The sequence below is a fragment of the Semicossyphus pulcher genome, unplaced genomic scaffold (assembly GCF_022749685.1).
Source record: "Semicossyphus pulcher isolate SPU_LCO1_2020_fin unplaced genomic scaffold, fSemPul1.0.p SCAF_3, whole genome shotgun sequence".
Classification (NCBI taxonomy): Eukaryota; Metazoa; Chordata; class Actinopteri; order Labriformes; family Labridae; genus Semicossyphus; species Semicossyphus pulcher.
In genome coordinates, this window is record NW_027211704.1 from 27875730 (window position 1) to 27893980 (window position 18251).

Genomic DNA, 18251 nt, shown 5'->3' on the forward strand with positions numbered 1-18251 from the left:
ATTTTTCTTGACTTGCTCCTGCAGTGTTAGCAGCAGTATGTTGAAACTTCATATTGGCTCCCAGTATCAGTGTTTAGCTGAACTTTCATCATGGGATTTGGCTCTGCTTATTTAGTTGAACAATTTTTAAAGGCTCTCTAATTTCTTCTTTCCCTGTAGGTTGCATGTACACTGCATCTCCATGCTCATTTGACCTCCTTTTTTTCCAGAGCCAAACTGAGGAGCAATTTCCCAAGAAATATTCTCCACTCTCTGGCAACTGGATGAGAAGTAGGAGAATCTTTGACCTTGGAAAATGAAGATGTTGTTGCCATGGGAACTGTTATTCCTTCTGTCTCTCAAAGAGTGTCTATGTGGTGAGCTGCCATGTCAAGTCGCCTTTCATGACACACCTGATATGCACACATTCTCCCAGGGGGGGTTGCCTCTATCTCATGCATGTTGAGGTTTCATTCGAAAGGGAAGGCTAACATTCTCGAAAGGGATTTGCTTTTTTTTTTACCTTAGAAAAATCTACCATCAGTATGTTAATAGTTAGGAAAAACATGTAGAAATCTGTACATTCATCCTCAGTTTTAAGGAGGTAAACTGATTATTTCAGAGCAAGAATCACAAAGCATTTGTGACAAGACATCTTAATTAAGTGGGGTATTTTTCCTTGTCACACCGTAAAGTGAAACTGCCCTGTCGTTCTTCAGATTCATCTTATTGAAATAAACATTGGTTAACTGCAACAAGATAAAAAAATGTTCAAGTCACCTCAGATAAATGTGACTCACTGTTGAATTCAACTTGGAGAGAGATTAAGCCATTGGACAGAATTCACTCTCTGCCTTCTCTGTTTTATTATGTTATTTTCTTGCTTTACTTCCAACTGCTGCTGCTTGCATAAAATGTGCAGCATTATAAAAAATAAAATCATTCTCTTTGCTTAACGCTTATTTATTCGGCTGTTCTCCCAGCAACATAGATCCACGGTTAGCTGGGGTGCTCCTCACCACTGAGAGAAAAGCTGAGTAGCATTAGCGTTCAGTTCCCTAATATTGTTTGGGCTACAGATCAGGAGTTACAGCTTCCACTTCATGTCCGGATACGTTAACCTGTGCAGCCTACACAACTGAGTGAGATTTAATGTCGACAGTTGCATTTTGACAGATATAGTAAACTAAAGATAACCGTTTGCAAGTCATTAAACAAAAACATTTAAATGTATACAGCCTATGATGTGGGATTGTGTGGGATCTTGTGTGGTGTGTTGAAATGAATGCTTCCTTTTCCATTGATTTAGCATCTCATCTCAAGTCAGCCGTTTCACTGGGGGTATGACTACGTAGCCTGCAAACACCAGAGAAGAATGAAAGGCTATAATAAAGGAGGCATATGCTGTACTGTTGCATACATACCCACATATTTGTGCATTTTCATGAAAACTCATTAGGTTTAATTTGTATGGTTGTGTGTTAATGTGTGCCAGTGGTCACTCCAGTTGCTGTATTTACAGGGAAGGCCTGTTCTCAAGCATACACACAAACCACTGGTTCATTTCCCTGGTGAAACAGCGTGGCTATTAAAGGTTCATTAATTTGTTTAATTCAAAGGACATCGCAACCAGGGTAAAAATTAAGCACCTCCCCCAGAGGCTGAGGAAACAAGGCCCTTACCTGAGGCAAAGACTCCCACTCTCATTAGGATGGTGATGATGATGATAATGATGCCAGAAAGAGCCCTGTTTGTCCTACTCAAGGTTAGAGATGTGTAAAAAAAAAAAGCAAAAAAAAAAAGCATATCCTTCTCTCAATTGCACTAAAAGAAAAAAATTACTATTTTTCAAGAGAAACACAGATGGCAGCTCAGCAGATGACATGCAGTGTCAGATGAGAGGGAGGGTGGACACCAGTCTCACCCATCTATTGAAGAAATGTTAGATTTCACAGGAGTAATTAGTGCTTCACCGGTTAATTACTCCTGTGAATTGATTGTTTGGATGGAGCCAACCAAAACAGCAAGCTCACACTGAGCAGACATCATGCCCAAACAACATGCATATAGACAACAGCTCTGCAAGCTCACTGATAATTACATTAAAACCAGAGTGAGGCAATGCTCTGATATGGCAACTCCCATGTACACAGCTTAAACAGGTTATTGTACTTACATTAGCATTATTGTTGTTGAAATAAAGCATAAGTCAAGTAAGCAGCTTGGTTAATTGCCAATCTTTGCAAATTATGCTTTTTCCCTCCCAAAACAGCAATTGTCCATTCATATTATAGCAACCATATATAGGTACAGCAGCTTTGGATTTCTCGATTTGCTGTTTCTGTGTACATGGGGCTGTGTGGAGAGCAGAACACTTTACCAAACATGTGGAGAATTTTGTTTTTAAGTGGTCCAAAACTTGAAACACAAGAACAAAATTGTACTGCCTGCCAGCAGCACATTCTGTGTGTACACTTTGTTTGTATACATCCCTGACTCCGTAAATGGGAATCAATCAAAGTGGCTCGAACCAAGACACAAAACACTTTTTCAGCTGTTTAGAAAAAGGTAGCATTTGTGCACTACACTCAGTTCACTCCATGTATGCTGTAAACTGTTACCCTTACCTGAGTATTTTTACTAATAAAAATAGAATTGTTCTCTGCATGTATCCTGACTGTAAATGAGGGCAGAAAAAAACCCCTGAATATTTTGTTGAAGGCTGCATAGTAGTATGTCAGTTAGCCCTTATGCTATGGAGTTATCTTTAGTTAATTGCTCTCTCACTGCAGAACATAATCAGCCTCATGACATGTGCACTAGAGGGTTTATGAAATGCAGAACCCACTCAAAGAGCCATATCATCAGCTAATTATACGGTGTGAGGTTTACAGTTTTCTGAAAGCTGAGAGATTTATTTCCGCATTAATTCAGTGTTACTTGCTCAGCACCATTGTACAGCTAATATGTTTTGGGGGTTTTTGACACAGAGAACACACGCCATGGTCCTGTCTTCACCCAGGAGCCTAGTGACAGTATTTTGCCACTGAGTGCAGATGATAAGCAGGTGTTTAATTGCAAAGCAAAGGGGAACCCCCCTCCCCATTATAGGTAAGTGTTTTTTGTGGCCTTTGACTGTTTCTAAGGCGACAGTACAGTTAGTAGCATCAATAAATGTGGAGCAATTGCTTTGCTGAGCATTAAATGATACCAGGCTTTGCTAATGTATTGACTACATTTACGTTTCTGTGTAGTTATTCATTAGAAATAGGAGGGTTATTTAACCATGTGTGTTTCCAAATAAACAGTGTAAAGTATAAAAGAAGATTTAAAGGGACTTAGTTTTAATGGGACCCTTGATCAAAAAAACCCTTTATATTTACTTCATATATTTTTGAGGATGATAATAATCATTGTGATCATGTTTGTTTTTCATAATTATTTTATCATTTTTGTACAGGTGGAAAGTGGATGGGAGAGAAATAAACACAAAGTCAGATCCAAATTACAGTCTTGTAGAGGGGAACCTGTTGATCAATAACCCTCGTGTTATCAATCATGGAGGAGTGTATCAGTGCATCACCACCAACACATTTGGGACCATCGTCAGCAGGGAGGCAAAAGTCCTGTTTGCATGTGAGTAGAGTCTAATGCAGATTTTTGTAGGTACTTCCCAAACAGACATGAATTGTACTTTGTTTCCCTTAAATCTGTTGTTATATACAAGTGAGTCAAATAAGGCTGATGTTTGCCAATTGGTTTAACTGGTCTATGAAAATGTCAGGAAAGAGTGAAAAATGCTCATTAAGTTCCCAGAGCCCAAATATCTTTTTTTGTCACAGCATGTTGTTGAGCTGCTCTATGGTTTATTTGTTTTGGTCAATACTGAGACCAAAATTATTGAACAGGATTATCTTGGCTTGACCTGAACAAAACCTGCCACAGTCTGGCTGTGAGTGATGGATTCAGGCAGATGTGGATGACAAATCAGATATCATTTTTGAGGACGAGACCAGGATGGGAAAATAAGCCGAGTACAGCAGAGAATAATTGTTAATGGTAGAAGCATTCCTGCCGAAGTTAACAATATATATAAATGTATATATACATACGTATATTGATATTATACTAATACTATTGCTGTACTGCCATTCCTTCAGACTGATTTGTTTTTTCTGTGCTGTCCAAAGGTGGTTGTTTGTGTGGCACCTACCTGAAGCCATGTGCTGTTTGGGCTTTTAAGGAGTGGCAAATGTGTGCTTAAAGAGATACACTGTTTAACACAAGATAAAAGTGAAAAAAAGTGAATTATAGCAAAACAGAATGCATCAAAAACAGATGACCATATATTGGACAAGCAATGTAATGTAATGAACCAGCAGACTTGCCCTTCCCATTTAATGACCTAAATGATTTAATGACTACGAAACGATTTTCCGATAAAAAGTTCTGTTGATCAAATAATCCTATAATGAATTAACCGTGTGGTTGCTATGGTAAAAATGTACACAAGCTACTTTAGTATCCATGCTAGTAGTTTGGTTCCTGGAATGGCAGTGTTGGCCCTGCCACGACAGTCAAACACTTTGGCCCAGAGTAGAACATCTGGACAGGTGTTGGCTTGACTGCCAAGTAATTCGGTGCATTTATTCCTCTGACGTTTTATTCTGCATCCCCATCACATAAGGTATCCCCTTAAGAATTATTTCAAGAAACCCTGGCGAGTTTATGCAGTATTTTGTAAGGTAACCTTGAGAGCATGTGTTGATTGATTGATGTGCAACAGTCAGGAAGACTGCTGCAAAGTGAGAAAACAAACAGCCAAATTTAAAAATGCTCATCAAATACAAGAAATAGCGCTACTGCAGGTCATTCATCCCATCTGCAGTCAGACTCTTCATCAGCATCACTGTCTGTATTATTATATTATATATATTATATATATTATTATTATATTTATTATGTATTATATATATATATTGTATTTGATTGTCTTTTTGTCTTGCTTTTTTATCCATCACTTGTTTTATCTCTGTCCTTTACTTAGAGCTGTAGTAACAAGTGAATTTTTCACTCAATAGATTAGTGGATCAATAAAGTCTGTCTTATTTTATCTTCAATCCACCTGAATGCAGAAACATTGCAAGTAGCACTGACAAGGACAGAATCTTTTTGTGGCCAAGAAAATACAGCCCCAATGCCCCTTTTATACCAGCTTCGCCTTTGAAACCAGACAAATTGACATGATTAATGTCGTTTTCAAAATGTCTGCTTTGTGTATTGTTTGAACTTCTTCTTTTTTGTGTGCTTTTAAACACAATATGTGTAAAGCAAAGAGTAGTTCACAACGATATCCATGGGTATCCTTGTTATCATTTTAAGATGCAGGGAGAGTTTTTTGTTAAATGTTCTCTGATTTAATGGTACCTTTTTATACCAGTCTTTAGCACCAGTGAAATACACAAAGTAATGAGGACTGCTTGTCTTGATTTGATGGATTTTTAATCAGTGGAGTTTAGATTTGACCACAGCAGGTATTTGCTTGATCTCTCCTGGGACTTGGTTGGTATTTCCAAGACTTTGGGGTTGATATGTCTTCCCAATGTGTATTCTCTAACACAGCACAGCAGCATTTAATTAAAGTTGAAAGTAATCTCTTTGGTGCACCCTCTACATGGTCTCCTGCGCGTACTGTGATTAACAGGGGACTCACAGGTTTTGACTTGTTTGCAATGTAAACTGACAGGGAAATTTTCTGTAGAATCAAATACCCGTCCTAGGTGTCACCTTCAGGTAAAGTTATTACAGCTGTCAAACCCTGAACATTTGTCATTTTTCTATTTTATATTCAACAGTTCTGCAAAACTTCAGCAGGACGACACGGAACACAGTGTTTGTGAGAGAGGGGCAAGCCGTGGTTCTGCTCTGCGGTCCTCCTCCCCATTATGGAGGTACAGTCCTAACTCTCCTGCATTGTCTGCTGTAGTCTCACACTCTTGCCTGCCTCAGCAATCTTTATTGTTCCTCACTCTGCTGCTTATTATCTCCCTGTAACACTGCTGTGTCTCCTTTGTTTTTATACCCTTCCACCTCCTCTTTCTGCTGCTCTCCTTTTCAAACTCTGACACTGTTTTCCACTCACTTCTCCTTATCTGTCAGCGAGGAACTTTTTATGTCCAGGCACCGCTCTACCTGCCCAGACCCATGCCTTCACATCTATAGTTCATAGCCTCACACTTCTTAACCTTGAGCTTACTTGTCTCGCCCATATGATCTGTGACCACGCTGTCATCTATAAAGTCTCCAGTGCTCCACTTCCCCAACTGTCAATTTTTTTCTTGATGTGGACAGGTTATCTTTGGGTAATAAAGGCTGCTTGTGGCTGCTGTGGCCGCAGGAGCGTTTATCCCGTGGAACAGCAGCGAGTCGGCTCATGTGTCTGTGTGCAGCTGATTAGCAGACCCTCAAAGTGGTCTGCACTCCTGCAGCCATGCGGTGCCCACCAGCACAATTTCACGCCAGCATACCAGCCTTTCTCCACTCTCTGTTGTCAACTGAATCCTGTGGCCATGTGGGATTCCACACTTTAGCAATTTGCCCTCCAGTGCCAACACCCCCCACCCCCACCGTAGCCCGCTTTAAAAGCCTCCATCTCTTCATTTTGGATGGGATTTGCACTAAAAGATAATGCTAGCTCTAGGTGTTTTACAATTGAAAAAAAAAAAGTATTTTTTGAAAGCCTTGTTTAATGCTTGCTCATGCACCACTTGAGTGACGCACCTTTATAAAAGAAAAATCATCTGAAGCTTCTCTGAGCAATCAATAGGTAAGTGGTCTAAGAGGAGCCGTGCTGAGAGTCTTTCAGAGGACATGAGATTATGTGCCTGTAAGACCTCTGCTGCTGTGAGACTGCAGCTCTTAAACAGACCCAGTCTGTGATATTCCCTAATCATGAAAGGTCTGTCAGTCTCTGCCCTGACTTTCTCTGTAATGATTTTAATTCACTGTTTTCCCTCAAGGAAACGAGTGGGACTTGTTACCGTCTGCCCAGTCAAAAGGGCTGACTGCAGAATGTCATGTGTCTGAAGGCTGCCCTGAGTTCACTTTGTAATCTCAGCAGGCAATGCCCCCCCCCCCCCCCCCCTGTACATGTTTTACAATGGTACATGTACATTCTTATTATCATCTTTCATGTTATTTTACATTCATTTTCCTCATAACCCTCAGAGACCACTAAAATACATATTTCTTGTGAAATACAGAATACGTAAAAAGATGAATTAAGCACATTTGGAACTTATAAGCACATTTGTGACCTTTCATCTATGCTCCACATTGCTGATAACAGCGAGAGCTCTAACTAAAAAGATTATTGTGAAGTTATTTTATGTTTTCGTTATTGTAAACAAATTGCATGAAAAACAAAAACCTATACTGTCTAACAGCCCAGTGTTAAAAATAAAAGGCATAAAGCTGATTTGGTGTTGCTTCAGGTACTAGTGATACAATGAAATATGATCAAGGACAGCATGTTTGTGTAATAGAGTTTAAAGGCTTATAAGCCGACTAATAAACAACAAGACCAAGAATATAGCTATTGTAAGTTAAGCAGCAGACCTACTTTATTCACATACTAAAGATTTACTCTTTCATATATTTGATTGCAGCAGCAGCACATAGTATGCATAGCGTTGCTGCACAAGATGAGCCAAGTTCTACTTCTGTGCAGCATGACCCTGCATTCTGAGGCTGAGTTCCCACTGTCAACACCCCCGCCGAGCAACACTGTGGTCCAATTCCAAAGAATGCGGGGGCTGCCTTATGTCACCCAGTCCTGTTGTCTTTCTGAGATCGACCTTAGTCCATCTCTTAACACTTTCTGTGGCACCAAGCCAATTCAATTCGACAGGAGACATCACTCTTTGAAAATGTAAATAAATGAAAGAAATTAATTCTGAATTCTTTTTCAAAATGAAATCTTTTTTTTTTTTTTTAAGTAAAACATTACTTGAACAAAAGTAGTAAAGTTGTTGAGGACTATTCTCAGATGTGGATTAATGCACATTTTTTGGGCTCACGACTGTCCTGTAACAAGGACGATGAATGTGAGATTGACTGAGAAACTACAGTGCCAACTTTCAGTGTCATGAGAAACAGTTCACCCAGTGTGTCTGATTTATATCTTGCATTCACAGATCAAGTTAAATTACACAAATAGTTCCAAGTTGCAATCCTTTGAACTAGGTCCCTGTTTTAGTAGCTCATATACCCCCATGAACTGTATCTGTTCTTGTTTGTGAGCACTTTGTAGTTGTTGTAAAACATTACAAGACAGCTTTTGATGGCTGATTCTTATCTCTGAAGTAAAAGCAGAAACCCATCAAATTCAGGTTAATTTCAACCAGGTTACTCTGCTCATAATATAAAAGCTGTGCTTTACCATTAGCTTGTGGTTCAAGTAGCGAACAGAGTTATATCAAGAGGCAAGAGCGTGTTTAGATGCCAGTTGGCAAAAACTTAATATCCATATTTATAAACTAAGCTCATATTTTCAAATGAGCTTGGTTCAACAATTTCTCTATGTTATACAACAAAAAAATAAAGTCAATTTTGTAACAATGGAGTCTTTTTTTGCACTCTAACTTCCATCTTGCTGGGACAGCATAATAGGTATCATTTAGAAAATGTCATTGAAAGTTGTGTACATTCTTTCTTCCAGAGATCAAATACTCATGGGTTTTCAATGGACAGCGGAACTTCCTGCAACAAGACCCCCATCGTTTTATCTCTCAGGGCACAGGTAACTTGTACATAGCCAAGGTTGAAGCCTCAGATGCTGGGAACTACACATGTGCAGTGAGAAACATGATGACCAACACCACAGTGTTCAGCTCGCCAACCCCTGTTGTGGTGCGAAGGGACGGTAAGCATCCTCGGTTCACCTCTGCTGCTTCCTGGTTATCTTGCCCACTGAACTGACACATGTTGTTGGAGGGGAGATAAATTACTTGTCTTGAGCGTGACACTGTTTTTGCTTTTGCTTATGAGGAAGGTTTTCGCTCATTCCAAAGCCTCTGAACTATTCAAGGTTATGTATGCAAGAACCCCCTCTATCTGCATGAAGGCACATATTTACATAACCAGAAATGCAGCCTCTGCTGACAGAGATGCATGTCGGCACACACAGCAAGGAGCTTGCCACTCATACTAAACCCCATCAGGACCGTTTATGTGCTCCACTTTAGATTTGAGCTGAGGCAGGTATGTAATCCAAATTCATCCATCCGCTAAGCCAAATGCTGTTGTAAGCTATACACCGTCAACACGACTACATGCTCTCTGCCAATGTTATCTGTGCCACAGCTTTTACATTCAATATGAAAAACAGGGAAGAGCATGTTCATGTTTTATGATTTGACTGATGTGATTTGCTTTTTATCCTTCAGTGGTGATGGGCGAATATGAGCCAAAGATTGAGGTTCAGTTCCCTGACACCCTTCACGTGTCTAAAGGATCATCAGTGAAGTTGGAATGCTTTTCCTTAGGCAAGTAAGTCTCACATTATCATGGTGCATGTCTCACCCTCAAACTTGCAAAGCAGCCAGACATTCTCTGTTACAACAAACAGACTAACAAACATGGCAGCAGTGCCTCTGGTCAGTGACTTTTTTTGTGTGACCTCCACAGCCCTTTGCCTTCCCTCTCATGGAGAAGAGGTGATGGAAATCCACTTCCTGGTAAGATTAAAGTCAACCCTTCCAGTGGCGTTCTGGAAATTCCATATTTTTGCCCAGAGGATGCCGGTGTGTACGAGTGTGTAGCCGAAAACAGCAAAGGACAAAATGTTGCCAGAGGGCAACTTGTATTCCACAGTAAGAGCCATTTATACCTGACTGCTTATCCATTTCTACTTAACCAGTACTACCCAATATTCCAGCACTTTACTTAATTAGTTAGTGTTTGCGGTTTTTGGAAAAGTACTTCATTCAAACTGAATTAGAATAGTAATTTTGTCAGTATGAAATTGTTTATAATGCCAGGATAATATAGTCCTAATTTGTGCCCATTTATCTTTCCTTTTTGTGGGCTTAATGTTAAAGATCTCCTCTGGCATACTGCATGCTTCTTTCCACTGTTTCTTACAGAAATTAAGTTCAAGGTTACATGATGAATTCAAACAAGAAGACAAATAAAACATTAGCACAGAGATTTAAAAGATCTTTTATGGAAAGGTACCTCAGTTTAGTCTGTTTTGCTGAAAGAAGATAAGGCACATCCACCAACTGACTTGTTTAAATGTTACATGTTTTATCTGCTAAATGTAATCATTTCTATATTGTGCATACTTTGGCCTAATAGAAGGTTGTAAAAAATATGGAAATATAGAAGCATTACTAAAGCTTATTCTAGCTCGATTAAAACTATGCCAACAGATAATGGGCTTTGCTTACAATCACCTCAGTAGATATTAGGAACCAGGTTTTGCCTTCATTGTTACCAGCATATAGCATACAACCAACCCACCTGTTTTGATTTACGCATTTCAAGGGCAGTTTTTTGTCATCTGAAACACTGTTACAGGAGAAAGTGCACGTATCTCATTTCGCATCCAGGGTCAGATCTTACACAGAGCAGGAGGAGTTAATGTAATTAATGTGTAATCAGGTTTTGCATGGAATATCCAGCAATTCAAAAGGGAAATAAATAAAAGTAAAATTTGATCATGGCTATAGAGGAAACAATGGAAAGAGACAAAAAAGACACACCACCAAAACATGTTTGCTACATGCGTTTTATATGTGGGCAAAACCTCATCCTTTTTACAAGCTACTCTACTAAAATAGATTCTTAAAAAGAAAAAAGTCAAAATACAAAATGCACAATGACTGAATGAACCATACCACTGCTGTATATTACGATGTTAAATAAGGATCGAGAAGGATTTATAGTTTTGTACTCACTGAACTCGAGCAATTAGAGGAGTGTGAAATCTATGTATGTTGCAACAGTGTTATTTATTGCTCAGACATTTACAGCTTTAATTTGACTACATTTCGTTGGGAGTCACAGGATCCACATCATCTCACCCTCTATTCTGCCTTACTCTTTTGTCTTTATCTCCGCTGTCTGACCTCTGATTGCTTTGATGTGTAAACTGTATTTTATTTAAGTGTTATTTTCCTTTGTCTTAAGGTTTATTGATGCTTCTCTGATGCTTTAATGATATGAGGAGGCTGACAGATCAGGCTATATCGTGTTTTAAAAATATAATTTTTAGACATGTTGGATTAATGGGGCGATGTCTGCCAGCTAGTTCAGGCAGATGTTCTGCTGCTGCAATAAACATTTCAAACTATAACAAAGTGATTTGTCTGACTGAAATAAAATATATATACTTTTCAAAGGGTCAGCATTCCATACCGCATACTCCATATTTGCAGCATAATACATTCCCCTTTGTGCTCTAAACTAGGTGATGTCTAATCTAGCATAAGTCTCTTGCAGGTCAGTCCAAGGCACTGACTGGAAAATGAGCTGCTGCCTTAGTAAATCAGGAGCTAATTGTGAACACACGCAATTGTGAGTGCAAATTAAATGAAACAAGTAGTGTAATATGCCATGGCCTTTCACGTATGTAAATCTGATCAAAAACCACTCCAGCAGTCAAATGAGATGGAAATTTACTTCACATTAAGAGCAAGAACAATTCCACAATTAACATGATCACAAATAAGTAGTATAGGAAAAATTTTATGAAACTTCTCTCCATATCTGCGATAGAATTTGAACACATTTGTAAAACAAAAAATCATATTTAATTGTATTTTCACAGATATGGAACATGTGCACTGGGTCCAGACACTGAAAGATGCTAATAGGGCAATTGATGCGAACCTGCAGTGGGAATGTAAAGCCATCGGTGAGCCAAGGCCGATCTATAAATGGTTGAGGAATGGACAGCCGCTAACAGCGGAGGTAAAACACCACAAGTAACACTGCAGTTTTTCAACTTTTCATTTATATTATTATTAAATATATATCATATAACTCCACCCTCTGTGCAAATTGATAGAATGGCGTTAACATTGTTATCTGGTCCCAGATGGTAGACTTTGATTTGTTGACATTTTGTATGAAATATATTATTATTAACATATTAACACCAGCATTGATGTGTACAGTAATATATTTTTTGTTGATAGCTCAAAATAAAAAGTGTGCAGTACCTCTTTAAAAATACGAAAAAGCTTAGCTAATTCTGAACTGAAAATTAAAAACGTGCATTCATCAGTCACAAAATTGAATTTTGGTGTTATCAAGCATTCATCAGCTAGCTCGATTTACAGGGGAGGTTCCATGTGGAGGCTGGAAAACTGAATGTATCCAGGATTAGTCTGTTGGACTCTGGGATGTATCAGTGTGTGGCAGAAAATGAACAGGGAGCTGTCTATGCTAGCGCTGAGCTCAAGGTTGTAGGTAAGTTTATTTGCCCTGTATCTTTTTCAATGGATCAAACTGAAGGCAGAGATTACTGATGTACATTGTATTTCCATGAAATGAAGGTGCCTCTTTTTAAATATGAATAAGAAAAAGATAAAGGCTAAACTAGCTCCTCACAGAGTTATGGCCCTGCTCTATTCTTTACTATAAACCTATCTGGTGCTGTGATATAAATTCTGTAATTCCCAGTAATTCTTGATGCTGCACAGCTGTTGCCCCTCCTTAAAGTGAGACAATGGCCTTAACATTGTTCTGTTCAACAGCCTCTCCACCTGACTTTACCCACTGGCCTGTGAAGAAATCCACAGTGATCCAGAAGGGGAGAGAGGTGGTCTTAGAGTGTCGTCCCCATGCTTCCCCCAGGGCCACAATCAGCTGGTGGAGAGAGGGCGAACACCTGAAGGAGAGCAAGAGGTAGGGTATTGTATGTGCTGCTGATTTAGTGTAGTGATTGCATCTGTTAAAGGATTGTCTAATGTGGTAATTTTCATTTCTAAAACTGCCATTTATACCTATAAAGAAATAGATTTTTATTGCCATATTGTATTTTTGTGTGCTGTTTACTTAATTTAAGAAAAGTCTGAGGCCTCTACTTTATCTTTTTCAAAGGGAAAAGATGAAGAGGTCACTGTGAAACCTTCACGTATCCAATGCTGGATGTAGTGTGTGCTGTGTGTAAGCTTTAGACCATCTAGCTACATTGTTTTGTGAAAATCTATCCCAAGCTACATGACAAGCCACCACAATGCCATGACTTAAGGTCTAAGGCAACACCTACAAACTAAAATAGGTTTTTTGTTGCACTCAAACCTTAGCAAAGACACATAGGACTAGAGCGGCTGTTGAAGATTACAAACTTCATCAAAAGCTTATAATCTTGATTTTTGTGAGTTGGATCCCCTTTTATTGCTTATTTGTGAGTTTAATGTTCTAGAAGTTGCTGTTCCGCTCATAAGGCATGGTATATGGTATGGAATATACTGTATGATCAGCAATTTGTATTTAGACATTAATAGAACTACTTCGATTGCACTCATGGAATTTGTGGAAAAGATAATAACTGCCATAGAAAAAAAAGAATATGCTGTAAGAGTGTTCCTAAATCTAAAAAAAAAGCATTTGTTACGGTTGACCACAACTTATTAATCATAAAACTTGGAATAAAAGGAGTAGCACTTAAATGACTTATCAGTTACCTACACAATCAATATGTTCAAATACATCAGGTTTAATCACCACTGATGATGGTTAAGTGTGGGGTTCCTCAATGTTCAATATTGGGGCCATTGTTGTTCATATTGTACATCAATAATATATTTTTAATTATTATTTGCAGATGACACAAATGTATTTTGCTGTGGGGACGACCTGGAAAAACTTCTGGATACAGTACAAAATGAACTGAAGAAACTGAAGAGTTGGTTTGATCATAATAAGCTAACATTAAATTTGAGCAAAACTAAATTTATAATATGTGGAAATCGATCAAGTAACTCAAGCAAGAAACTCATGATTAATGAGGTACAAATCGAAAGAGTGTCTGAAATAACATTTCTTGGAATAATAATAGACTGTGAACTATGCTGGAAATCACACATAAATTATATCAAAGCAAAAATATATAAGTCATTGGCAATATTATATAAAGTGAAAGATCTTTTAAATCAACAATCACTATATACTTTGTACTGCTCCTTCATACTACCATACATTAGCTACTGTGTGGAAGTGTGAGGGAACACCTACAAAACAAACACAGACCCAATCTTCATCCTTCAAAAAAGAGCCAAAAGAATTATAAATAAATCTAATTACAGAGAACCAACAAACTCACTCTTCATCAAACTAAATACACGAAAATTTAAGGACCTGGTTGACTTAACTATTCAAATCATGTACAGGGTAAAAAATCAACAATTACCAAACAGTATCCAGAGGTTTTTTCAACAGAGGGAAACACAATCTCAGAGGAACATATATTTTCAAAAAACAAGTAGTTAGAACCAATGATGAACGTCATTGTGTTGCAACACAGGGGGTTAATCTGTGAAGAAATGAAAACATTTGAAACATTAAGCAAGTTTAAACAAATCTTCAAAACTAACATAATGAACAAATACAGAACAGAAGAATGAAAGGCTAAACTGGACTAATCACTACTGTGTATCTTGTGTAATTTATATTATTTGGTTGTTACATTTTTTGTTGATTAGCTAGGTATCCGATTCTTTGGTGTTATTTTGAATGCTTCGGCCTAGACTGAACTGACATAGTTTATAGAAAAAAGGGGTAGGACCAGATTTTTTTCTCACTTCATCCTACACCCTTTTCGAACAGAATTAAATTATAAATTGAGACTCTTTATAATGCGGTTATGGCGATTTGCTTGTTTTGCCTGAATGTTCTTTATTTTCTATTATGTTGTCATTTTTAATCAAGTTCGAAATAAATACCAAATACAACCTACAATCTACTTTGCAATAAACCCCGATTCTGATTCTGAAACTCTACTCGGCAGGTCTACAGGTATATTATTTTATCATATTGAAATTAGAAAATATAAATAAACATATAAAGCATTTAGGTAATTTCCTAAGGGAGAGAAGGACAGTTTGCTGTTGTTAACCCCTCAAGCCATTGCTCTGCATGCCCATATGTCATTATACACAGAACCATGAGATAAACTTACAGCCTGTCTTTTGTTTAAAAGCCTCGTCAGTCTCAAGCTATACAATTAACTGAATACCATCCATTTTCTGAGAACCTTGGTTGTGTTCAGGCACCAACTAAGTGATTTACAATAACATTCCAAAGTGGGAGACTTCTAAGCATGAGGAACAATGTAGCCTGATTGCATAAAATGTCATCTTCAACCAGTTTTACTGGAAAGAGGTTTTCATTTTTCTTTTGTGCCCCAAGGTAGCTGAGTGCCCTTTTTGTCCAGTATTGCCATAACAGTAATACTGACATTAAAAAAGGCAATTAGCAAATACATGTAATAGTGTTCTAAGGATGCATATGTCGTGCTACAGCAGCTCTTCTTGCTATTAGACAGTCTTAACAAGGCTGTAAATGTTAAGCACAGAGAAGAACTTTTACAGCTGTGAACCCACAGTAGGAGAAGAGTCGTAATTGGTGAAGGTTCTTACCATCCAATAACACAATGCTATTTTATAATAATTCTTAGATCATGAGCCCTAACTGCTTTATGTGTGCACTTGGTGCCTAATTTGTTGTGTCAGCCCTGTGATGGATTGGCGATCTGTCCAGGGTGTACACGGCTTCTCATCCAATAACAGCTGGGATCTGCTTAAGAAACAGATAAATAAAAAAATAAAAGAGATTTTCAGAAGAAACAGCAGAGAAATATCAAAAAGAAAGTCAATGAGAAGAAAGTAATCTGCCCAGGATACAGGGAGAGTGGGCGGTCCTTCGGGGTGGCTCAGGACACGTGTGTACACACTGCCAAAAGAATGTGGACAAATGTGTCCCAGACCAAATATTCCACAAAAGCAAGCTCCTTCATGACAACATTTGCACTGGCACCATCACTGCGTCCTGGGCTTAGCTTTGCCCAAGACAGTTGTGACTGGTTAAAAGAAAGTTTCCCTTTGCGCTGTGCTAGTACTAAAGAAAGGTCTGGCTGAACCCATCATGATTCCGCACAGAGTTGAGAGAGGTCTGACTACTGCAGACTAGGAATTCTTTAACATGAGTTCCCAATATGAATAGAGGAAGATAAACCTAGAAGCTCATCTGAGCGAAGTACAATGATACAATGCAGTTTAAGGTCATATATTTAAGTCTTCATTAGACTTAATGAAACATCTAATAATTATTGTTTAAAATATAATAAGTGATTAAAAAGTGGATCAATAAAAGTTATTTTACTGAGGTACATGATGAATTAAAATGCTTTTGTATTTTTTAAGAGCTGTCTGACAACTACTCTGCGATGTTGTATGGGAAATGTAGAAAATGAAAATCCGTGTTCTCAGTGTCGCATGTTCTCTGACAAAGAACAAACTTAAGATAGTAATAGGATTTACAGAAAAGGTATAGCTGTGACAATCTCACCAGAGTGATTTTATTTATTAACACATATGCCATATGCTAACTAAAATTTCACAGTTTAAAGTTACATTTTTGTTATTTGTCAGATCAAGTGTAAAGTGCATGGCTGTTCTTTTGCTATTTTTCCTTTCTCATTTTCTTTTGTACTCTGACTCAAATCAATATGGACAGCCATTTTTCCATAGACTTTCCGTAACTCACTGAACCTGCCCTGACATGTGACAAGTGTGATTGATTTGTATCATGTTTTCCTTGGGTTGGTCATGAGGAAAGCAAGAAAAATTACCCAGGCATTACTCCGGCATCACATTTGGGAAAGAATAGAAATTCACAGCATTGAACAAGTTTTTCTACAAAGCAGATAGTTCTTTATGTATCCTTGTTTTGCAGCTCTTGCCCCTCAGGTCATGTTCTCAGTGTGCCTCCATCACTCAACGTTTGATATTTTTGTCAATAAATCAGCGCAAAGCACCCTGTGTCAGACTTGCTCCCTGGGTCTCAGCTCGGCTTGAGTGAATACATATTTATTTTCAGGAGCAAATGTGAAATTGTTTGATTTTTTGAACTGGCTGCTCACAGCATTTGTTTGATTTACTGAATCCAAAGGTCACTAAAGGAGAACATTATCTGCCTCATTGATGCATATGTTTACATGCATTCCAGCATGTTCATTGTATTACCAAGGTGCTAAAATTAATTCCTAAATAATTTCCTCTGAAGATCAGGGGAACATGAAAATGCAAATCTATTTGTAATAGTGTTTAGTTTCCCTTCACTTTAAATGTTTCTGATTTTCTTATCTAAGCCCCTTAGAACAGTGTATTGTAGTCCCGCTGCCATACCATCCCTAATTTCCCCCCTGGGGATCAACAAAGTATTATCTTATCTTATCATAGCCCAGTGATAGAAGGGATTTGGTACAAATATTGATACACTCACGTGAGATGTCTTAAATTATTACCAGGCACTTAAAACAATACGTTTGATGAGCAGTGGCGAGTGGTGCGAAAAGAGTGTGCTGGAATGTTTCATCAGCAGCATGGAGGCGCAGGCTGCTGTGGTTGTAGATCTTGGTAAAATCAAACCCAAAACCTTGATTATAAAAATATGTTTCACAAAAAATTATTTCAATTAGCAAAACACAACAGGAGAATTAGAATAACAGGGATATGTCATGATAGTAAGAGGCTGTCACACCCAGGACACAATGGGATTAATGTTCCTCTGTGTAATTGTTAATCATGTTTCTTTCAAGCACTCATCAGTCGACATGAGACCACTTTATCTTTTCCCTGAGACCAGTCTGAATGAGATACTTCTATATGCATACTTCCATGTTATTACTTTTCAGAAATGGTTCATAGCATGTTGATACTATCTCCACCTGGTAAAGATCCCATTCAAATTACTTCTCTCCAGTGCTGCTCTCCTCTTCTATCTTTGTCCTGCCTGGCCCTGGTGGCCTGATGTATATCCTATTAATATGTGCATTTAAGCCACTGTGCTGTCAATACTATGCTGACCCTACTGAAAATCTGTTCTGCTTCAGCTAAGATAATTGTTATCTTGTGAGGCGTATAAATACACTCCTGAAAAAGACTGTGAAAGCCTTTATACAAAATGAAATAAATGGGAAAATTAAAAAATTGCTTGAGAAAAGCCAGGAAGTAGTTCATTTGATCCTTATTTTCACTTTT

The 18251-nt window shown here is 38.1% G+C and overlaps 1 protein-coding gene across 1 annotated transcript in view; it reads left to right on the forward strand.

Moving 5' to 3' along the window:
* The first annotated feature begins 301 nt into the window (after nt 1-301).
* The window catches only part of LOC138605388 (contactin-4), a 35740-nt gene continuing 17790 nt past the window's right edge, over nt 302-18251 (forward strand). Inside the window, 10 exon segments of the mRNA XM_069677596.1 lie at nt 302-368; nt 2970-3090; nt 3440-3615; nt 5835-5930; nt 8699-8902; nt 9426-9528; nt 9667-9851; nt 11813-11955; nt 12327-12456; nt 12744-12894. Of these exon segments, the coding sequence (XP_069533697.1) occupies nt 302-368; nt 2970-3090; nt 3440-3615; nt 5835-5930; nt 8699-8902; nt 9426-9528; nt 9667-9851; nt 11813-11955; nt 12327-12456; nt 12744-12894 (1376 nt within the window).